The sequence below is a fragment of the Lagopus leucura genome, unplaced genomic scaffold, assembly GCF_019238085.1.
Source record: "Lagopus leucura isolate 7727_CA_CO unplaced genomic scaffold, USGS_WTPT01 Super-Scaffold_73, whole genome shotgun sequence".
NCBI lineage: Eukaryota > Metazoa > Chordata > Aves > Galliformes > Phasianidae > Lagopus > Lagopus leucura.
Window position 1 is genome coordinate 40,297,242 of NW_024962252.1, and position 24,214 is coordinate 40,321,455.

The 24,214-nt window shown below is 37.9% G+C and overlaps 2 protein-coding genes across 3 annotated transcripts; one reads left to right on the plus strand and one right to left on the minus strand.

The window, feature by feature from the left end:
- The first annotated feature begins 73 nt into the window (after positions 1–73).
- On the plus strand, positions 74–20,052 carry KPNA5 (karyopherin subunit alpha 5). 2 transcript variants are annotated; one of them, XM_042880541.1, is made up of 14 exons: positions 74–178; positions 2,233–2,366; positions 4,644–4,745; positions 4,817–4,916; positions 5,666–5,760; positions 6,489–6,620; positions 7,278–7,366; positions 8,243–8,342; positions 9,829–9,992; positions 10,691–10,769; positions 12,171–12,296; positions 12,776–12,903; positions 14,611–14,789; positions 16,415–20,052. In XM_042880541.1, the coding sequence occupies exons 1-14, from the start codon at positions 175–177 to the stop codon at positions 16,600–16,602; spliced, it is 1,620 nt and encodes a 539-aa protein (XP_042736475.1). In that variant the 5' UTR covers positions 74–174; the 3' UTR covers positions 16,603–20,052. The 2 variants fall into 2 exon arrangements, with proteins under 2 accessions (XP_042736475.1, XP_042736484.1); XM_042880550.1 differs by lacking the exon at positions 74–178 and adding an exon at positions 3,019–3,130 and having other exon boundaries at positions 2,278–2,366.
- Positions 17,093–24,156, minus strand: FAM162B (family with sequence similarity 162 member B). The gene is made up of 5 exons (XM_042880560.1): positions 23,894–24,156; positions 23,354–23,465; positions 21,179–21,287; positions 20,806–20,956; positions 17,093–17,498 (listed from the first exon to the last, which is right to left on the minus strand). The coding sequence occupies exons 1-4, from the start codon at positions 24,015–24,017 to the stop codon at positions 20,858–20,860; spliced, it is 444 nt and encodes a 147-aa protein (XP_042736494.1). The 5' UTR covers positions 24,018–24,156; the 3' UTR covers positions 17,093–17,498; positions 20,806–20,857.
- Between the last annotated feature and the right edge of the window lie 58 nt (positions 24,157–24,214).

Genomic DNA, 24,214 nt, shown 5'->3' on the forward strand with positions numbered 1-24,214 from the left:
CCCTTCGCCGCCGCGCGGGGCCTGCTGGGAGCGGCGAGGCCCGCCCGTGGGCAGTGCGGCGCGCGGTGGGGTGGTGGCCGCCATCTTGCGCTCCGGCTGGGGGCCGAGCGCCGCGCAAAGCGCGGCGGGATTCTCTGGCTTCGGGGGCAGCGGGCGCGGTGCGTCCCCGCTGCGATGGGTAAGAGCCGGTGGGTCGGGGAGGCCGCGTTCGGATTCGGGCGGGGCGCGGTGCCCCGTGCTGCGTAGCCGGGCTCCTGCCCGCCCGGAGGCGCTGGGCTGTGGCGGGGCGATGCCTCGCGCGGTGCTGGGACTGTCCCGCAGCGCCGGGACAGGGGCTGCTTTCTTCCCGCCGCCGGCAAGAGCGCTTCTCCGTCGTCTTTTTAAGGGGCGCAGGAGAGAAGCGTCGCAAGCTGAGCCCGGGGCTGGGTGCCCTCCGTCCGGGCAGCTAGTGAGCGAGACTGGATCTGACGCGGCGCCCAGCACGCTCTGGGCCGGGCGACGGCTTCGCGCGGTCTCTCCGGCGCTCCGGGCGCTGAGGGGCAGCGAGGGGAGCCCTGCGGCGGGCTATGGCGGGGCGGCCGCAACCGGGGCACAACGAGTGGGCGGCGTGCGAGATGTGGTGGCCGCGGGGCTCGGTGATAACGCAGGTATAGCTGGACGCAGCAGAAGTGTGGGCTGGATGCAGTCGTGATGCCCGAGTAGATAAAGCACTGCTCGACTGTCTGCCCTTCTGGTTCTTATTCCGAAGCCCTCGTGGGACAAGGGCCGCAGCTATGGTTTCAGCAGCTTTTCTTTTTGAGGAGAGCTTCCTTCTGCTTGATCGCTTATGTAGAGCTTGGGTTATTTTGGAGTTACTTTTAATGCAGTCTTCTCACCTTTGGTTCCTTGCCTGGCCTGGCAGGTGTACTGGCCCAACTCATTCCTCAAGGTGTGAGTGATTAAGAAGGCTACGGTGTTTGAGAACTAGTTAAGCCACAAGAGTTGCTGGACAAAATGCTCTTCATGTTAAATTGTACTTTGGAAGCTCTGTGAGTTAGAAGACAGTGACTTCATACTGCGTCTTGTGCAGCTCTGTGTCCAGAAATAGCAATAATTTGTAAAGGTTCTCATGAAGCAGTTGTGTTTGGTTGAAACAGCTTGCTGACCGCTCGGGTGTCCTGATGGTGCCAGCCTAACAATGTGGGCTGTTGGCTTTTTACAGCCTGTGTTTATTACTCAGCAGGCCTTGATACTGTTGATATTAAACAAAATTAAAAAGAAATAATAGTAATAATAATCTCAGCATGGAAGTTGGAAGAGAACTTTGCCCATGGTTCAGATAGGCTTATGCATCTTTCCTTGTGAAATAATTCCAAACAGCTGAGTTTGCTTAGAGTATTGAATCACAGTTTTGACAGTTATTTCTTCAAATGAAGGCTACAGTTTTGGCTTTGAATATTAGCACTGGGCTGTTCACAACCTTTTTCAGTCAGTTTGATCATTTCAGTAGCAGAATCATGTTGTATCACTCTTCTTTACACAGCTGATATGCCTGACAGGCAGATTCTAATTTTCCTTGTACATCAAAAGAGCTGTTAATTAAGGATGAGTCATTTTTATTATTATTATTTTAAATTTAAAATTGCGAAGGAATACTTGTCTGGATGTTATTAACCATTGATTCTTTTTTCCTGTAGAGTTTTTCTGCATACAGATTAAAAGGAAATTTAGCGTAACTTTTAGATCCTGCTTTGCACTTCTGTGATGGGTATTAAAAAAGTAATGAAGAAACTATGCAGTGAGGTACTAAATGAAGCAGTAATTACAGCCGGTTTTCTTCTGGGATTTGTTTTTGAGAGAAGAAAGCAAATTCCTGTACTTGTTGATGGTGACAGACATTCCTTCAAATTTAGGTCAAAATTTAGCAACATAATGGTTTTGCTTTTATTGTCTTTTTTTGCTCATAAAATCAGTAACTTCATTTTGTGGTTCCTTATGCCCCTTATGAGGTGCCTGATCTCTGAAGTGAACCTGTGGTTTAATCTGCAGTTCAGAAATGCCTGTGTAGGCAAAGATTTTTCTATGGTTTCTGTCTTGGAGATTTTTGTTGGTAAACTGGGTATTACCAGCAGCTACAGGAGTACAGGAGCTGTTGCTTTAGATACTTTTCTAGTATGAGGGATAGTAGGTTTGCCTTTCAAGGTTTGGCCTTTTGGAGTAATTCTTTTTTTTTTTTTTTTTTTTTTTTAATAGACATCATGTCAAGCCCAGGGAAGGATAACTTCAGAATGAAAAGCTACAAAAATAATGCACTTAATCCTCAAGAAATGCGCAGACGAAGAGAAGAGGAAGGAATCCAGCTTCGGAAACAGAAAAGGGAAGAACAAGTAAGTATCCTGATGAGCTGTTAACTGTTAAATGCTCATGCAGTTGAATTCAGATTTGTGAAAGGACTTGAGCAGATTCTTCCTCTGAAGCAGAAGCCAGAGCACCAAATTAAAAGTGTTTTCTGTGCAATCTTGGGGAGCACAAGGCACCTCTTGGTAGGATTATAAATCAAAAAGGTGGACAGAAGCCCTGTAAGTCACTGTGGCATTTTAAGTAGAGACCTGTGTCTTAAATCTAGTCCTTAGTCTCGTTTTCAACATGTGAGCAGAAAACTGAGCTGAAAGGCTAACCTTATTTCTGGTAAGAATGGGAAAACCTGCATTCTCTTCTAAAATTTGTGCCAGAGATGCACTATTAGAAGTGAGAGGAATGGACTTCAAGTTGCCCAAGAGTTTTTCTATCATAGCGTAGTGTAGTGGTCAACAAATAGTGGTCTGTAAACATGAAATTACAGATATCTGAATACAATATTTGAGTTGTCTTTATTGATTTTGATTTTTATTTTTTAGTGTTTAGAGTACTGTATAATTTCATAGTTGGTAGTAATTCCTTTCCCCAAAATATTTAGTAGTTCATTGCCTGGAAAATGAGGAATATAGTTTTTTCTTCTGCTTGCTCTAAAGTGGCTGACTTTTGTCTCCCACCACCTAGTGTGTCCCAGGCACTGATCTACAGTCCCCTCTGAGGTGGGAGTGCTTACCCTTCTCCTGGGAGAGTGGTGCTACTGCATGGAAAAAGAATTTATATTAGTTGGGCCAGAGAGGTAAGAGTAAGAAGCAGTATGCTGCTGGAGCATTTACCTGTGATTGAGTTCTTCTGAATTGCAGTTCCTGCTGAAAGTTCTGTGTATTTTGTAATAAATGCTCCGTAGGTAAATAATTTATTAAAACAAACAAAGAGAAAAACATTGTTTCCCATGCTGAATGTTGTGAGAGTTGAGAATACCTTGACCATAATTGTTGGATGGGTGTTTTCATCTCCTTTAGCACTGGTTTTGCTCCAGATAAATTATAAATTGTAGAAAGAGTGTCTTCCTGGACAAAAATGGTTTACATTTTTATCATTTACATTTTACAAGATCCTGCATGGCATTGTTGAGTGCTAGGAAGAATGGCTGTTTTTCTAAAAGAGGAACATTGATTCTTCTTCCTTTTGTGGGTTTAATTAAAACCTTGTTTGTGTTCAGGACTGTGCAATTGTTAGGGTCCAAGTTTATGCTCGATCCAGAGTTTGATCAAGCAAAGGGGAGAATGCTTTGTTTTAGGTTCCTATCTGAAATATAATTACATGTAAACATGGTGTTTCTCATTTAGTTTTGGGCACTTGTGACCACAGAAATGTCTGTAGACAACTTTGAGAACAGCGCTTACTTCAGGACTTAACAGGAGTTTTCATTATTATGCTTCCCAATGAAATCTGAGACACTCAGTGGTCTGAGATTCTAATATTTGCTTTTAAGGTTACCAACATGATATTCTTAGAATTGTTAAGGATTGTAGTTTTATGAGTAGTAGTAAATGAAAGGTACTAACTGTAGGTTTGGTCTGTGGGAGTAAACAGGCTAACGTGATTGTTATGTTTGCATGCTAGAAAATGAGGAGGTACTCATTAAGCATAGCTTATTAAATACGGCAGCACAGGTATGTATTTTAAACACACATGGTGTTTGAAGCCAGTACCAAATGTTTTTTGGATATAGAGAACATTTAAGGTTACATAATTTGAAAGCTTGCCTTCAATCTACGTCATTTGTTTCCAACTATAGTTTTAGTTTTCTAAATAAACTTGTATACTAAGTGTAGCTACTGTTCAATTGGCATGCAAGGAGATTTTATGCTTTCTTTTAAAGTGTGGAGTACAGTGTGCAGACACACAGATTTTGCCTTTGTGTTGATGTTTTATGCTTCAAAATTAAGAAAGAATACTATTTCCCTCTTAAAAATAAATGCTAAACTATGAAGTATGAAACAATGAAAATAAAAAGATTTGTATCATCATCGCCATTGTCTGAAAGATTTATAAATCTTTTCCTTGCTCAAAACCTCCAGTTTTGTTAATTTTGGCCTGAAGTGTTGCAGCGCTATTTATCAAGATGCTGAAGATAGCAGTGTTTTTTCTGTTACGTTCTTAAAACTTTAAAGTAGAATTCCATTTGTGTGAATGAACTGGAAGGTGAGTTGAAGCGTTTTGATTCGTACAGGTGAAAGCCAGTGTCCTCAAGTAATAATCAGTATCTGTTGTGTGATAAACTCCCCCCACGTTTCTTCTTTGTTTAGCTCTTTAAACGCCGAAATGTTTCTCTCCCGGGAAATGAAGAATCTATGGTGGAAAGTCCAATTCAGGATCCTGACGTCAGCTCTACTGTACCTATTCCAGAGGTAATAACTCTAGAATGTTTAGAACTTTATGTGTTTATACTAGTCCTACAAAATCCCTGTTTCGTTTTTAGGAAGAAGTTATTACAGTTGATATGGTGCAGATGATTTTCTCAGATGATCCTGATCAGCAACTCACAGCAACTCAGAAATTCAGAAAATTGTTATCTAAAGGTATGTAAGTGTTGCTTTTTCTTCTTCCTCTTATTTTATTATTACAAATTTTAGTCAAATAGAGTCAGTTAACATTAAATTTTACTTTTTTAAAGTAGAGCTTGCAGAAGCTTCTCAGTTTGTGTGTAACAAAAACAGTACCAAATCTATTCTAACCTAACGACTAAATGCAAAAAGCTTTATTATTCTGTTGTTAAGTCTTCTGGACAAAATCACAAAAAAGGATATTTTGATTGAAGCACCCAAGGCAGTAACTAACAACAGCACGCTACCATTACTTGAACTACTTGTTTCGGTAATTGATTTTCTGATTCTGTGTTTGAGGGGATAAAAACTATGACTTGCCAAAGAATGGCTGTAATTTTGTGTTGTTGTTGTTCGTGTTCTTGTTGAGATTGTAAAATGTATTTGTAAAGTACTGTACAGGCATATGCTTGATTATTTAAAGTTTAACAGCAGTTTTTCTATTGATTGAGGGAAGAGTGTTGTGCTAACCTCCCAATAGGCGACAGTATGTGTTATTGTGCAGAGTAGAGCAATTGCTAAATTATAGCGTGTTAAGAGATTATCCAGCAATCTTCAGAAGGAAAAAAAACTTAACTCCTTCCTTCAGACCTATTAAAATGTCTGAAAATTTATGTTAAGTTTTCTGAGAATCATTCATGTTTTGTGTTGTACTGAAAAAGTAACTGCAGTGGTCTTTTCTCGTTAGTCTTATGCATATGTGCTTTTGTATTTTTATCCCCCAGAGCCTAATCCACCCATAGATGAAGTCATCCAAAAGCCTGGAGTAGTACAGAGATTTGTGAAGTTTCTAGAGAGGAGTGAGAATTACACACTGCAAGTGAGTTTGGCTGCTGCTTGGTTAGGGTTTGGAATGGGGTCAGAAATCCTGAGAACAGCTTTGGAAAACATGTTAATTAAAAAAAAAAAAAAAAAAAAAAAGAAAATGTAATTATATCTATCAAAGCTGTAAGTTTTAGATATCCCAAGTTTTAACAATTGCCACTGGAATTGTAGCTCAACTCTTGTGAATTTCACAGTAGTCTTTAGGGTAATGTATTTAGCTGGTTATGTATTTGGATGTAGAAAGAGGTCTTCGTTCAAGAGGATTTCCAGGATGGTGTATTGAAAGTATCAGTGTAGATGTGTGAGCAGAATCTGGGTGGGTTTTTTTATTTTTCAGTTTTGTTTTGTTTTTTTCCTTGGAAGTAGTGTACTGTTCTACAGTTGAAATCTTACAAAAGAAACAAAATACAGGAAAACTTGGAAGCTAAAACTCTTGGAAAGAAATCTTGGAAAAATAAGTGACAAACAGTAAGAGTAACTGGTAACCTTGTGCACATTTGCGTTGAAATGACTGAGCATAGCATAAAAAGATTTACACCAGTTGGTAGAGATAATGCACAGAAATTATGGTAACACGTTTCAGTGGAAAGGAAAAAAAGTTGGAAAAGTAACCTCTGGAACTCCTGTGTCAAACTGCTTAGAATAAATTTTTGGGTTTTTTTGTTTGTTTGTTTTCTGCTGAGTTAACATGTTTTTTGTTTGGGTTTTTTTTCTCCTCAACAGTTTGAAGCAGCTTGGGCTCTAACAAACATAGCATCTGGAACCTTTCTACATACAAAAGTTGTAATTGAAACTGGAGCTGTTCCAATTTTTATAAAATTGCTCAGTTCAGAACATGAAGATGTACAGGAACAGGTAACTGTTTTCTTGCACAATGTTTTATAACTTCAAAATTAATTTAGGAATGTCTTTCCTCCCCTCCAGTTTTTTTTTTTTCTTAGTTCAGATAAAGAAATCTGAGTCCCATTGACCTATTATACCATTGATTTGACTACAGGAAAACAGAAATTTGGATTTAGATTTCCCTTATGATCCCCTAACCCCTTCCAATTTTTCCAAGTCCTTATGAGCCTGTTTTGTTTCTTTTTTTTTTAATATTGTTTAATAATCTGAGGAAAGCACCTCATTTCTTTTGTGCTGTGTACAAGTGGATGGAATCTAAAACAGGGTAACAGAATATAGTGGAAAACAAAATGTTCTAGATTACAACGCAGCTTTATTTCTTAGGTACTTCTTCTTAAAGTCTTAATCAGTGTCTTCCTGAATTTGTTTTTTGTTAGTTTTTCTGTATTTTCATCTTCACATAATAGGTAATATTACAGACTTTGCATAAGTTCACAGAAAATTCAGAATATAAATCAGTAGTCTTCTGAAGTGTTATATTAAGAATTATGCTGTGACTTTTTGGATTCCCTTGTGTTAGCTGTAAAAATATGTAGACTATTTGTACAGATATGTAGATATCTGATTTGCAGACATGCATAAGTTCACTTGGATGCTTTCATTTTTAAGGCAGTGTGGGCTCTTGGTAACATTGCCGGTGATAACGCAGAATGCAGAGACTTCGTCTTAAACTGTGGAATATTACCACCCCTCTTGGAGTAAGTATTACAAATTGTTACCAACATCAGGTGGGAAAGATGATGTAAGTGATACATGTGTGTGATTCTAACTGGTTGGCTTCCCTGCTTTTTTGTTTGGTAGCTCCAAGCTTCAGTCTGTGTTTGATTGCTGAGATGTGCCAGCAGACTGCTTGTTAAACGAGAAGTGTTCCACTGACAGATTTCTCTTCATTACGAGTATAATTCCACTGCTTACTGTACTTCTACAGTGGGCTATAAAGTAGCTTGATCACAGGGGAAAAAGCTACCCAACACAACTAGCATTCAAGTTATTTGAACTTAAAATACCAAGTTGACTTAAAACATTTTTAAAACAGCTTAAAGTAGCATAATGTGATTGCTTTCCTTGAGGATTTAAAGGCTGAAGGGTTTGATGAGTTTTGATATGTATCTGAAAGTGAACCTGATTTTTCAGCTATTGAATTTTTCCAGGTCTATTCTGTTAAAAACAGTAAAACAAATGAAAAAAAAAAAATCTTCAAGTTCTAATATTTTATGCAGCCTTTATTAAAATATTAATTGGGTCTTAAGAATTAAACCATCACTGTTAGCTCTAGGGTAGGTTGCATTTTCTAACCACTTTGAAAGGGATTAGTCAGGTGATTTTTTTTATTTTCATATGAGCAGCGGCTTACTTCATACGCGTGTGTATTTGTTTTAGGAATGTGATGTTTATGCACATAACAGTCCCTTCTAAGATAATTCGGTGTCATTTAAACTATAAAGAGAAATAACGTAGAACTGGTGCCCAATAAGAAGATTGTTTTTTGTTTTGTGATACAAGGCATTGATGATAGTAGGTGAGAAAAAACCTTTGGAACGATTTTTTATTTTTATTTTCTATCTCTTTGACAGACTGTTAACAAATTCAAATCGTCTTACCACAACTAGAAATGCAGTCTGGGCACTCTCAAATCTCTGTAGAGGCAAGAATCCACCTCCAGACTTCAGTAAGGTATAATGAAGTACTCATTTCAAGAAATTGGAAAGCTAAAGGAAGCCTCTGTTTGTAATATAATGCGGTCTTTCTATCTGGAGATAGACAAGACTGTGTGATCACATTAAAAACATAAAATTGAGTCTATTTGTTGTATCTGCTCAACATTTTCTACTTTGACCTGTTAGCAATTAAATGAAATAATTAAATGACTGAGAAGTTTGAGAAGTTATTTAGTCAGATGCAGGTAGTCATTCACTGAAGCAGTGACAAGCAAGGAGTACTTTTGGTGGCACCAAATCCTTTTGGTCTGTGTTTTCTGTAGGTATGTGTTAGAGGATGTGAGTTATGATTGAAGCTTTTCTTTTTTACTTTCCTTTTTTTATGCTGTGATTACTTAATAAGATATTGCAGGAATAAAATTTTCCTTGCTGTTTATAGAGCAAAAAATTCAGTTAATTCAGACTACTGTGGCAGAGGTGATTTGCCCTCTCTCATTCGCTTTATCTCCACTTTTTGAGACAGTAAGACTGTCTCTAGTTAGGAGTATTAGCTTTTTATTTTCAGTATGAAATTTAATTTCTGGTAATGGTAGTGGCAGTAGAAAATGGAATATCATGTTGAGTATTTTGGCTGTTGTTAAAATGATCGCTGAATGTAATTTGGAGTCAATTTGGGTGTCTTAAAACTTCACTCACAGAATACAGAGTTGCTACTTGTTAATCTCTCTGCAGGAATCACTACAAAAGGAGATTTCTGATGCCAGTTAATCAATCACCTCACAATTGGTATAGCTAAATTAAGTCTTCCAGTAGTGTTTCATTCTGGCAGCAAAAAAAAAAAAAAAAAAAAAAAAAGATTCCTTGCTGCTTAAGCTACTTTAACTTTAGTGGAGGAGGATATCCTGTATGCAGCTGCTAATAAGAATAGCTCCTTTCCTTCTTGCCCTTAGCGATAGTACCAGCAGGACACAGTTAGGAACTCTTTGAAAGGGTTGATAACTGCAGGACAAGGGGAAATGGTTTTAAGTTGAAGGGTATTAGGGTCAGAGCTTTTAGTTGAAAGGAGGTTAGCCATAGCTTGTTTGAATCAGTGAATGTTGATTTTACTCTTAGATTCTTTGTCTTAAAGTGACTGCAAATTGATTATTACTAATAACAAATCGTGCTTCTGTACGATTGTTCTTTTGAGTGATTCAGGAAAGCATCAGTAATTCTTGATTATCTCTAGAAGCAGATAGTTGTTAAAGCTGAGCAACCATACACCTAATGTAGTATCTGCAAGTAAGTAGGCTGTTAATTGAAATTTAGCTAATTTGCTGATTTGAATTGGATGTCTAGTTTAATCAGAAAATGTTTCACCTAGGCCCTGTTTCACTGATGAACTCATGGTTCATCAGTGCAAAATAGTCACATGCAAAATAGTGTTGCATTTATATGCCTTTGCAGAATGTTTTCTGAAGTACACAAAACACTTAATTTTGCAACATTTTTCTTTAACCCAGGTTGCTCCTTGCTTAAATGTTTTATCAAGACTGTTGTTTAGCAGTGATCCGGATGTATTAGCAGATGCTTGCTGGGCCCTCTCTTACCTTTCAGATGGACCCAATGATAAAATCCAAGCTGTTATTGATTCTGGAGTGTGCCGAAGATTGGTAGAGTTGCTTATGTAAGTTCTCTCTTTACCAATAACTGCCTTGTGATATAGTTAATGAATACAAACAGAGTTGTGTTTTTTCACCTGAAATCTGAATTTATTTTTATGAAACAATGAGCATATCAGTCTGATAGCTTTTCAGCTATCTCCTAGCTTGCTTGGCTCCTGGGATTTTTTCAGCGGTTGACAGTGAAATATGCTTTCTCTAAAATACTCCTTGATGTTAAATAATAAGAAGAAGTAGGATTTCATTTGCATGGAAGAATAGAAAGGTGTTGACTGAAGATGAAGTTTTAATTGTGAATCAATCTCTCAGCTTAAAAATTTTAATTTTCATGTTGCATGTTTTCTTGTTGAAAACTGATATATTTTTTTTGAACTAAAGAAGTCTGGAGTAAGGCTTGTGCTACTTTTGAACTGTTGCAGAATACTTATTTTATGGTTTGTTATTTTCCTTGAGAAGGAGACTTAAATCCCCGTGTTTGAATGGGGACTGCAACATAGGTCAGATGGTAGTTCCCAACACTGACAACATAGTACAGGTCCGTTTGGTTGCACTTGCGAAACTTGTTTAAACAACAGGAGAACAGGATGAAGTAATGCTGTGTTCTCTGTAACTAAAAGTTTACCACCCAAAGCAAATCACTGCTAACTGAAAATTCACAATTATACTGTGCTACTTGTTAACATCAAGCAATATTTGTCTCCAGGCACAATGATTACAAGGTGGTATCCCCTGCATTAAGAGCAGTTGGAAATATTGTTACTGGTGATGATATTCAAACGCAGGTAAGACGTTGATTTAAGAAAAAAAAATTGTCTGGAAGGAAAGTAGTTGTAAAAATATCATACTAAATTACAATAGAATGCATGTCTAATACAAGTGTTTGCATATATATAGGCCACATACATTAAGGTCACAAAAATGCTCCAAGGGTTGGAACACCTCTTATGAGGACAGGCTGAGAGAGCTGGGGCTGTTCAACCTGGAGAAGGTTCCAGAATGACTTGATAATGGCCTTTCTGTGTCTAAAGGAGAGCTATAAGAAGTAAGGGAACAGTTTCTTTAGCAGAGTTTGTTGAGGTAAGACAAGGGGGAATGGTTTCAAACTAAAAGACAGGAGATTTAGATTGGACATAAGAAATTCTTTACAGTAGGGATGGTGAGGCACTGGAAAAAGGTTGGTTAAAAGAGGTGGTGGGAGCCCTGTCTCTAGAGGTGTTCAAGGTCATGCTGATGAAGCTCTGAGCACCCTGGTGGAGCTTTAGATGTCCTTGTTCCTGACAGAGGAGTTGGGCTAATGGCTTTTAAGGGTCCCTTCCAACTCAAAAGGTTCTGTGATATGAAATTGAAGGAAGCTCTACAAATCTGTACTGCTCATTTGACATTTAGTTTAGTATGGTATTTTAATCATAAAATTCCTGCACTTTATTACAGCATTGTTTGCTGTAATAGATTCACTGTTCAGATTGCTTCGTTCTTGTATGGTATTTCAAATGCTGCTTTCCATTAATGGTGGAATTATTTATTTTCCTAATTGGGGGATTCAGTTGTGTTACAGTTCCCTTTTTCAAGCCTTCAAATGCAAAGTTCTCATTGTTTTAAGCAGTGCATACACTTGTTTTGTTCATAAACTTGTGTATGATAGTCTGATAAAAGTTTGTTACAGAGATAACATTTTGTTTAAATTTTGAAAAGTAGAATTGAATTTGAAGTAGTGCAAGAAAGTTACCAAGGTCCTTTGAAGAAAATTGTGCCTGCAAGGCCTACAGTACTAGCGTAAAAGGAAAATAGTGAAATCAGGTAATTGCCTAATTTATTGTGAGCTCTATTGGAGCAGATTTCATTAAGGAATTAGAAAATATATATCCCTTCAAAAAGAGTGAAAAATTAGGTTTACACTTCTCAGGCGTGTAAAAATACATGCTCTGGCACTAGGCAGCCTTATGCAATCTTGGTGTCTTTAGTCTTCTGATGTGAACTTAGTTGAGGGCAGTTTCTTTCAAATTGTATGGACAACTGGATTTGTATTCAGATGGTACAGTATTGAGCAAATGCTGGATGTTATTTTTGATACTTTTTGTCACATAAACGTGTTGCAAAGTACACCTCTTTTGAATTTACCTGTAATGTGATTCATCTGTGCATATACATACGCAAATCAATCTTCAATTCTCCAATTATTTTAGGTGATTCTAAATTGCTCTGCATTGCCCTGTCTCTTGCATTTGCTTAGTAGTCCCAAGGAATCTATTCGAAAAGAAGCGTGCTGGACTGTTTCTAATATTACTGCAGGAAACAGAGCTCAAATTCAGGTACAAACTATGTATAGCAATTTGGGTGGGTTTGTTTTTACTATTTTATTTGATTTTCATTCACAAAGGGAAATAAGATGCTACATTGATTGCATTACTTGTTGTAGTCCTAACAGTCTATAATTCTGTGTAAGTTTTGAATGTCTTGAATAAAATTGCCAAAGTGAAGTTCTGTTGAGATCAAGTGAGGCTTGATTTCTAGTTCAAAATTTCAAATTTTGTGCTTATGTCACATGATTTTTCAGTAGATCTATCTGGTAAGGTGTATCCTGATCACCAGAGAGAAATCAACTAATTGCAACGTTGGAATAGTTCTGAATTTTGTTTTAGCATTTGTAGTTAGTGGGATGCCTTCTAAGAAAACATTGCTTCCTTTGATATGAACAGGCATTGCTTACCACTGTAGTGAGGTTATTAATCTTTTTGCCCTCTGTATGTTAACCTCTATAAATTATCGTTACCCTCTTTTTGTTTCTTAGGCAGTTATAGATGCAAATATTTTTCCAATATTGATTGAGATTCTTCAGAAAGCTGAATTTCGCACCAGAAAAGAGGCAGCATGGGCCATAACTAATGCAACATCAGGAGGAACCCCTGAACAGATTAGGTAAGCTGTGGTATTGTTTTCTCTGCCTAGATACCTTTTCTAAGGCATGTTCTTCCTCAAATTGAATCCTGACAAACAGAGGAACAAAAAACTAAGCATAACTATAATTTTTTTTAAGCTCTGTCTATGCTGACTTAAACATATAGAAGCTCAGAAAAAAAATAGGAAAATTTATGCAGTAGAATTAATAAACTAACTCAATTAATTTGGTTTTGGGGTGTTAGACATAAACCTTTCATGGGATTATTTTCCAGAGTCAATGTTATGCTGTCAGGCACTATTTAAACATTCATCAAACAGTGTGAGTGTTTTGAAAATGGAAAACTTTAGGACAGCTGTTTAGAAAGCTTGTGCAATATGATTGCATCTCTCTGTAGGAGGACTTAGGAGTTTCAGTGGTTTCTTCATGTACATAAATTCACTAACAGTGTTACTTCATGCTGATAGCTAACTTTTTCCAAAATGGGATTTGATTAAAAATCTACTTGACAACTATCAAAATACTACAGACAGTGGACCTGTTGAATAACTAGAATAAAACACATTCTGAGAAACTAGAGAGCCATTAACAAACTGATCCATTTCAATCAATAGCTGATAAATGGATTCTAAAATGATCATGTAAAGTATTAAAAATTTAAAAACCTGAGTGCACAAAATTATGTAGCAACTCCACCAGCGTGTTTGGGAGATTTGTTGCAATAACTGCATGTTTGTTTATTTAAAAAAAAAAAATCTCATTCTGATTTTCTTACTGTACTGCCACTACTTGTTGTGGTAAGGAAGGTTTTTTGGTATTGTGCATTTATTGTTGGTAGTTTGGGTTTGTTTTTGTTATTTTAATAGCTTGCACAATGTGTTATCTTAAATTTAATAGTAGATCTTCAAAGACCAAACATATATCATGTATGTAATAGCACAAAAGTTGCTTCTTACCATAAAGTACAGAGTTGCTAAATTTCATGACAGCTATCACTGTCAAGAAATTTTAGCACTTCTAAGATCCCCAAGATACTACTGTCCAGCTGCAGGATAATTTAAAACAACTGATAAATATTTAAACAATCCTTTGATTCAGACAGACATTAGTGTCGTTGTTTTCCATGCAGACTGGAAACAAGGACATAAGTAACGTCTTCCAGAAGTTAGGTAGGATTTTGTGCAAAACTGGAAAAAGGTTGCTTAGAATCACAGTACTTTGTTGTATTTACTGTTATATCCTTTCCAGTGGATAATTGGACTGGTATCTTGATGGGCTAACAATATGAACTGTGTTGGTTCAGAGCCATGTCCCCTCTTCTTACTTTGTGTGATTTTTTTTTTTTTTTTTTTTTTTTTTTTTTTCTGCAAAGTTTCTAATGCCTGAGAAAAGAACTTACTGCCAATACTGTCATTTTCTCATGTACTCATTCAAATCCATCCGAGGACCATAAGTGGAAAGAAGTTGAATAGACTACAAATGTGCAAGTCCTGTTAGGAATGTACATTACATTTTCTCATTAGGATAAATTAGAATATTTATTGTATTTCAGACTGAGGTTATCTTTGTGTTTCATGCTTTAGATTATTTGTTGCAGTTGTTTCAACCATTTATTTTATAACAAAATCATGGCTAATGTGTAACGGCGTCATATAAGAGTAAATGTGCTGGTTTATCAGACCTTCTTTTCCACCCTAACCTCTTCTGTTTTTTCTGCTGTCCTAAAGGTATTTGGTAGCACTAGGTTGTACCAAGCCTCTTTGTGACCTCCTGACTGTGATGGATTCAAAAATAGTACAGGTGGCTTTGAATGGACTTGAAAATATTCTGCGTCTTGGAGAACAAGAGTCTAAGCAAAATGGAATGGGCATTAATCCTTATTGTGCCCTTATAGAGGAAGCATATGGTAAGAATTTGCTTACTGCAAGGCTACATACCTAAACTTAACCTGTTCCAGGGAAATGTAAAAAATGTAGTAAACTATTTTGGTGAGTATAAGAATTTTTACTTCAAACGTAAGTAGACTTTAAATCATTGCAGATTAAGTATTGGCATAAATTTATCACCTAAACCTGCAGCATAGTTTTATTACTTTAATATATAATTCTGTCCTGTTCAGTTTCATTACTGTATAGGGATGAATGGTCAGAGGTAGTTCTGTTTATTCCTGAAGTCAGTCACTTTTTAATATAGTAAATATCAGTAATTGCAAGAGTTCATAATAAGTTTATGAGTATACGTGGAAGTATTTTGTTCTGTTTCTTTTAGGATTTGTGGAATTAAACTGTATTTCAAAAGCAGTTTAAACTATCAAAATTAAAATTACATTTGTTGAATTTCATGGCTAGGTACTTCTGACTTACAATTTAAACATCAATTTTGTTATCATAATGAGTTCAGCATTATTTATGGAGGCTTATCTTTTTGTAATTTCTGACAGCATAAAAATGGCAGATGTTTGTGTTTCATCAACTGGTCATAACAGTTCTGGATGACTGTATTATATCTGACCGGATAGTACTAACTTTTCTTCCAAGTAGGCACTAAATCTGAATTCTCTGTTCAGGAGCTGCATTTCTAAAATCTGCAACCTGCAGGACCTTCTTTGTAGCCTAACATATAAGAGGAATAAAAGTATTTATTTGGCTTAATGAAATTTATTCTGGTCCAAATCTTGTCCAAAGTCTGTTCTAAATTTCACTTACACATAGAGAACCTAGACAATAAATTTGCTAGTTGAGTAAGCTGTTGGAGCTGAGTAGGGGAATTAGCTGATGGCATCACACTTATTTCTCCAGCCTCTATCGTAACCAGAAGAATTTCTTTTTAGCCCTTCCAAATTTGATGTAAATTGAAACTGAAACATCTTAAACAGCTAAAAATGAATTCTGAGTCTTCATCTACCTGATCTCCAGGTACTCTGACAGCAGGTTATTTCCTCCTGCTTGCACGTGATAAGCCTTTGGAAACAAAGCATCATCAAATTACAGAGGAAATTTGAAAAAAGCGATAGTAAGCTGATAGATGTGATGATAGAATTTAGTGTTTTTGAAGACTGTGAAAGGAAAGGAATGAGGGTACTGGAAATGGCTGTGGCAAGCAGTTTTATGCTGTTGTGACTGCGTACTTACTTGCTTTCTGTGTATACAAATTCTATGTAGGTACAATAAGCACTTCCTCCCTAGATTAATTTATATTCTTTTAGCATGAAAAATAGTTTGAACAGCAGAAGTTGCAGAAAACGAAACATAAAGATATGTGGGTTAAGAAATTCAGTAATATATCCATTAGGAGCATTTGGTGTGGGGAAAAAAAAGGCAAAAAGAATAGAAAGGGAGGGGAAAAAAGAAAAAGAAAAAACACAACCACACGATTGTATGTGAAAATCAGTTATACCAAATAAAAGAAATGCAACCCCAAACCATCTCAGTTCATCTAAGTACCACCAGAAAGTTTTCATCCTTAGAATCAGTTTCCCTTTAAATTCTTCTGAAGAAACTAGACTATGAAAATGTTTTGTTTTGAACTTAGGACTTGATAAAATTGAATTTCTTCAGAGACATGAAAACCAGGAGATCTACCAAAAGGCTTTTGAACTCATAGAGCATTACTTTGGCGTTGAAGAAGAGGATTCCAGTATTGCACCTCAGGTGGATGAAAGTCAGCAGCAGTTCGTTTTCCAACAGCAGGAGGCTCCAATGGAGGGATTTCAGTTGTGAACTATTCAAGTGAAGACAAGTATAAAATGTATACACTTGTAGAGTTTTTGTTTGTGTTCCTGAAGTCTTTTCTTTATGGCCAAAGGTAGAGGGAAATTTGAGTATGTTTTGCAGAAATAGATGAAGAAGCAGCTCATGCACTTTTGTATTTTGTTAGATACAACTGTTCTTTGTTCTGTACTTGTTTGTTGTTTTTTTTTTTTTTTTTGATTCTCATATGTACAGAAAACAACTGTGAGTAATCATGTCTAAAGTAAAACATTACATGTGATTTAACAGGAACTGCTAAGCTAAGACTTAAAAGGATTTTAGGCAGTAGTTCTGAATCTTGTAGTCTCAAACTCCGTATCAGCAATACAGTTACTGACAGTTGTATTTTTGGCAGTAGGCTTGACTTGCCCAGTCTATCAAATCTACCTCTTGTATTGAAGCATTGAACATTGCTTCAGAACTAAGGCATGAAATAAAGATGAGCTTGTTAGAAGCTGAATTGGAATGTGAAAAATATTTATTTAAATTATGAAACTTCCACACGTTACTTACTTTACCACACGCTGTTGGAATTTATTTATAAAATGTATTTAAAGACATAAATACATATATATAATGATAATTACACAATATGTAATACTGAGTACCTGAAAAAGCTTTTACACAATTATGTGGGAAGAGACTGTTTCAGAAGTTTTCAAATTGGAATCAGCAGAGGGCTTGCTGGTCACTTGGTGCTTGCTCTGTAATTAAAGCTGCTAAATGGCATTTAAAGTCAGCCACAAATACAATACTTTGCTGTGGAAGTGGTTGCTGTAGTTACCACAAGAATGCTGCAATCATGGATGACAGAGATGGTCATTTGTACAGTTGGAAATACAAAGCAGATGGTTTACAGCTGTCTCCTGCCAAAATGTAGTAACAGCACTTCAGTTGGGGAAACATTGCAGTGTTAGTCTTTCTAGTAACAGTAGCTTCTTAAAGGTTGAGAAAGTAGGTGTTACATTTTTGATTAAATATGCTACCACCACTTGAGTTGTTCTGGAAGTTAGCTAACTCAGTTCTCTTCTGGTAAGACAATGAAAATACTGCAAGGAGGAGTGAGTAGAGAATCACTCCTTTCCAGCTAATTGACAATTTGTTATACTGTAAATACACATTAAGTTTGTGGACACCAAAACTAACTAGAAGTTACTGTATTCTAAATATTTAGGCTCTGCAGTGCACAGTGTTTGCTGTTTAAACACTAACAGAAACAGAATTCTAATATTCACGTTAACAGTTTTGAGTACAGAAGAATGTGTGCTGTGCTTGGACTTGCATATATGCAGTGTTTCTGGAATATCAGTAGATGTTTCATTTGGATAAACTAATACTTTGGATTAACTAAAGTATGATTTCTTTTTTTTATCTGTAATTAATGTATTATCTTCAAACTCCTGGGTTAAGTGAGTTGGCATATGACAGCATTTCATACTTCATAAAAAGCTGCAGTTTAAACATGAAATTACTTATCCCATGGCACTGTGCACAATATTTTAATGCACTGAAAAATATGTATTAAAGGTGATATCATCTACAGTACCGTTTTATATCTAGATTTTTTTTACGTGCAAGTTAGGATTCTAAGATGTTTCGCTTTGATGTTGCAGCAATATATAATTGTATTGTAATTGAATGTGGGACTTGAAGTGGATTTTTTAAGATTAATGATCAGTTTTGACTAAGATGTAACTGGGAGGAATGAAGTCTCTTTTTGAAGTCTTTGTACTGGAATTTAGACGTGTAAGAGGTGTGTATATAGGAGTGCTGTTACTTTATGAACTCTGAATAATGAGATATTTTATCAAATGACACTTTAAACCTAGATTTGTACAGCATACAATGGTTTTGAATAGCGTGATAATCTGAGTTACAGCTGCCAAATTTTCATATAATATTAGATGATTGTATTTGTGCCCTTTTTACTCTTACAGTTTTCAGTTTGCGTATGCTGACCTTCCTTCTCACCATCTGTTCAAAGTACAGGGTAGTGATCATGGAAATGTACTACGATTGTTAGTAAATGCTGAATTTCTATGTTCTTCTAATGTAGAAATAAAGAATTCAGGTAACAGGGTATTCCATTATTTCTAACAAACTTGTTTTGGTAATGTTATGTAACCAGTTGTGCCTGCTTTTTATTTGGAGGACCTTACAAACACTGCATTTATAAGCCTCTCTAACTTAAACCAAAATCTGAACTATAAAAATCTCGATTGGAAGGCTTGAAAATGAAATGAGGGGGTGTACAAAGTATTATATTTGTTTTGAAAGAATGTCTTCAGTTTTGTGGGTATGTTGTCTGAACAGTTAGTGACTGCACTTTATGCATTTAGGTAAATATATTTCATGTCTGATATATTTAAGTGTAATAGCTTAAAAGGGAGATAAAAGTGATGGGCTTTAGCTAATGAAACAGTTATTTGAACTCAACACTTGGTTTACTCTGACGTTGTTCAAAAAAATATGTCTTTGTAAGCATAAAAAATGGTCCTTCCTGTTTTATCATTGGATTTCTTGCACATTTGGTTAAAAGCACATTAATGAACAGTATAAAAAGATGATGTCTTACAGTCAGCTCTGGTGTAGTCACCTGTCAGTAGAGATGTGAGCATAACAATGTTGCCTAAACAGATGAAACCACTGAAGGAAAAAAAAAAAAAACCAACTGAAAAAAGCATTTTGGTGTTTGTATGATATACTGATGTGCCCCGTCAGTTGTGAAGTCTGTTTCAGAATACAGTTTTGGAGAGTTTGGGTATTGGGCACCTTTTGTTTTGCTTAAATGTGAATACCAGCTAGCTAATCTATGCAACTATGCAAAGCATGGAATTTATTTTTCAGTTCCCTACTCTTGACACACTGAATCATATCTAAGTTTTTCATCGTTGCACTTTTGTCTGAGGACTGGTTCATACAGCTTTTTAATTTTCCAGTATTTGCTTTAAAAACTGTTGCTAGCAGCAATCAAAAGATAGTAATAATGTTGGCCCAGAAATAAGTTGTAGGAGAAGTTGGCAACTGGAAAGTTTCTGTTGTCAGGTCTGTCTTAAAAATAAGTAAAATAAAAAGATGCACTATTGTCTTTCTTTCGTGGCTAGTTCTCAGTTGGTTTAAATTTAATAAATTGTCCAACTGAGGATTTTTGTCATTGGTCTGCCAGCTGATGAAATTTCAACAGTGACCTCAAGAATTCACTGAAATCTGGAATGAGAAATTTCAGTTACCGCACAAGATCTTCATATAACGTGTGCAGACTTAACGTACCTGTATTATCTTCAGATAGCAATAGTGCATCTTTGAATCCAGGCCAAAGGCCAGTTACTGTAACAAAACACGTATGAGTAGTATGCAATTTTAGGGAATGTTAAATCTCCAAATACCATACAGAAACCAATAAAAACCTATTTTGCAGAAGCGTGCTGTGTTTGGTGTTTTAATGAGTGTGGCTTCTTAGGCTGGAAAACACGAATGCCGTTTTGAATACAACATTGAGAAAAATGAATTTGGAAAGGCTGGTTTGTGCACTTTGGCCAAGCACCTCTTGTTTTTAAATAGATTTTTAAACATCTGACCAAACATACAGTTGTATGATGATCACGTGTAGAACTGACCACTCGTTTGGGAAATTCTTAGTGAAGTCTTTAAGGACTAGAGAATTTGGTAATCACCAATTTGTTTCCCTTGCCTTCCTTCCCCAAGCCTTCTCTCAGTATGTAAAATTTTGAAGCATTCTTGCCAATTAGTTTGTTACATGCTTAGCACTACAAAAATTCATTGTTTGTCCCCTTATTTTTGCAGTTTCAGTATTGTTACTTCAGTACTGTTTGGTCTTTGCTGTACTTAACCTTTCACTAAGAAAATGCAACTAGGTTTTCCAGTAAGGAACTCTGATCTTTTTAGTAGAACTCAATGTCAAGCCTGAAAGAAAGGTTTTAGGGCAGATTGTGGGCACTTGGCAAGCCCTTTACTTTTCATTCTTAGGCGTCTACCTCATCTTCTTTGCAATTATTGGTTTTAATCATGTGCAACGCACTCTGGTTTTAATCAGGTGCAAGTGTGTGTGCTATCTTCAACAAAAGCCTCAGTTTCTGTGATCTCAGAATCGCTGCTGTTAGTTTCTGTTTGTGCAATGCTAAAGTTGTCCATTTGGTGGTGAAATTCACTAACCTCTCTTGACTGTTAACTTTGCTCCTGCAAGGACACGAGGCATCTCACAAAGTTATTTTGGCTTTGACTCTGCTGCCAGTGCGGCCTCTTTCCTCCACTTCTCCTTCTTTGCCAAATTCCAGCTTGTCAGGGATTCGTGCCGTGCTGCAGCCTGTGGAAGGAAAGCCCTTCTTGAGAGTAGTGTTGTGAGTCACCATTGGCATGGAGAAATGGGCCAGGTCTCGGGATTAACCACCAATTTAATGCTTCTCGGGATTAACCACCAACTTAATGCTTTTGTTTCAAAGCAATGGGAGCACTGTTACCCTAAGTTCTCACAGAATGCCACCACTTTGAGGTATGCTACACAGAAGCTAGCCAGCAGTATGCTCACCTTTTTTGCTGAAGCAATCACTGCAAAACAGGCAACAATTGAAAGGCCGATCATGATGTAACAAGCTTTAACACGGGCTTTGTTCCTTGCCCTGTCTAGCATCTCTGGCCTGCAATTAAAGTTTTGGAACGGAGTCATTAAAAAATGGAAGCATTTCTCAAGATCTCACAGTTGTAAATATCACTACTGCAGAGTGGAAATAAATCGACTCTGGAAAGAAGCATCTATGGCTGTGGTGATTGGGTTTGTACCACCCAGGTGCACCCTTAACCATTTCCAGCAGAAAAAATGACATTTAAAGGATTGTGGAATATTTTAATATGAAAAAAAAAATAAAAAACATTTGCACTGAAGTGCTTGAGGTAAACATGCTACAAATTGCACCTGAAGCTCACAGTGTGATGTAGGGGGATTTATGAGAACCAGGAACACAGGAAACCTCCCCATCACTGCAAACATACAGAAATTTCAGTGAAGTCATTCCCTGAGCCAGACGTGGCACTTGGCAAACACTGTTTCTATGATATTTGTTATAGTACTGAATGTGTGCTATTTTCCTTTATTTTCTTAAATTGGTTTTAAATACATCAAATATGCATATATATATATGTATATATATATATATATATATACATGTTTCTCAAAGGTTTAACACAATGAAAAGGACAAATTACAGGCAGCTCTGCTGTACTTCCCCCAGTGCTTACAGCGCACGCACCCGGATGCAGGGCAGGTTGCTGGCTAACGGCTGGCAATGCAATGGTTACAAGAAACCCCTTTCACATTACAATGTAAGCACAACATCTTTAAAACAAACCGCACAACAGACTGCCACCTAAAGCCATTAATCCAGAAGCCATTTGTAAGAACAAAAGCAAAGCTCTAAGTGTTGTTGGTCTGGCTTATAAACCTAATTATATTTCTCAGTGCACTAATTGAAATTCTTCAGAAGCAGGTTTTCACTTTCTCCTAGCTTTCTGTCTCTGCTTTAAGGAGAACAAACCTTATTATCTCCTCTAATTGCACATTAAGGACTCTGTTACTCTATCCCTCATCAAGGTCCTGGCTAAGCCTCTGCCGAAGGCAGTAACAGCTGTTTGCTGTCATTGATATAAACATTTTGAGTGAGGGCTGCAGGTTTGACCCTCATCTTACCACACATCTTCAGCAGCCACATTTTGTTCACAGGTAGCAAACAGTTTCTTGCAGTGCTTTATTAACACTGAAAACTGATACAGTTCAACTTCAATGTCTTAAAACTAACTTATTTTAGAATGTTGTGGTGACTCCTAGAAATGCGTTGCTCACACAGAAGGTAGAAAGTCTGTCCAAGTGGTTACTGTGCACATGTGCAGGGATTAGCAGAGTACCTTTACAAACACCTTTCAATGACTTCAGTAGTGCAAATAATGCTTCTGAGACCTGCCTGGACCTTCCTGTAAGAAAAGGCAGTGGGATAAGCACTGAGCAAGAGCAGTTGGACACTCTGCTGTTGGTAAAGCTGCTGCTCAGCCCCAGAAGCAGCAACAACACTGCTGGGAACAAACAGGTGAAGGAAAGGCTGGGGGACACCCTCAGTGGTTCATACAGTTCTGTGTGCTGCAATGGCACAAAGTGGTCCTGGAGACCTTGGGAAAAGCAACTTACAGCAAGTTGAGGTGAGCAGGGGTCAACCAGAGGCTGAGGCTGCCTCAAGTATTCAACTGTCCTAGGATTTGCCTTTGGGGATTTTTTTCTCACGACCTCTGTATCTATTTTTTTTTTTTCCTCATATTCTTCTTTAAGCTATAATAAATTGCAGTTTGGCTGATGCAATCATTTAGTGGCTCTCAGCTCCCTTAGAGCTGTTTATGGGGGCAATAAATAGAACATGCAGTTTATGATAACATCCTTCTCTGATTACACATCAGGAATAAACAAACAAGGCAGTGTGGATGTATACCAACAACATGCAGAGACCAAGGCAAGAGTCCAATTCTTAATTACAGCATCTGGGGACTCCAGTAGGGAACATTTTTTCTAACTTGTCAGCAACACAGGAGAGTTTTCTTCCTGCTAGTTCATTTCAAAGCTCTCAGTGCCAAAAGTTCTTCCCAGTTTGAGCTCAGCAGTGCTCTGCTGGGCACCCTCTGCTTCATGCCCTTCAACCCAGTGCCACCCTTGGAATAAACTTACGGGATCCTCAGAGGAATTTCTTCTTCCATTTTGAAGCGACCGGTCCACAGGAGGATTTTTTTGTCAAACTTTGAAGGTTTGTAGCTTGCAACCACCTTGTGTGCCTGTTCAGCTGAAGGATTGGAAAGAAACACCCCATCAGGCCATGATGAGTGGCAGTAATGAGTGGAAAGAGCAAATCCCTCTTAGTGCTCTAGTGGCCAGAGGAGGAATCATACCACAGAATTATATTTGTGTTGGAAGGGACCCTAAAGCCCATCCGGGTTCATATCCTTGCTGAGAGCTGAGCTGCCCCACCAGCTCAGGCTGCCCATTGCCCCATCCAACCTGGCCTTGAGCTTCTCCAGGGATAGAGGGATGGAGGTGCTTCTCCCTCTGCACAGCCCTTGGACCACCTCCCTTGGGGAGCATCCTTGTGGCTCTCGTTCAAACATCCCTCTACCTACAGACTCACACTTGGGCATTTAAGCCAGAAGGCAAAATAACGAAGCCAGGGTGACCGTGGGGGGCCTTCAATCCCCAGCCTAGCCCTGTCCTTACCTCGGGGGTCTCCTGGGCCCCGCCCGGGCCCGTCGCCGGCGGCGGCTCCTCTTAGTGCGGCCGAGCGGAGCAGCGGGGCACCTCTCAGCCGCCCGGGGCGGAGGCGCAGCGGCAGTGGCAGCATGGGTACGGCCGGGCAGCACCGCAGCGCCAGGTCCCTCGCTCTGCTCTGCCCTGCTCTGCTCTGCTCTGCTCTGCTCTGCCCAGCTCAGCTCTGGGGGGCTGAGAGGAGCTGCCTGCCTCCACTTCACCCGCCCACCTTAAAGCAGTCATATGGGACTGATGAGAGAAACACTCAGGGCGGTCCAAGCTCACACAGTA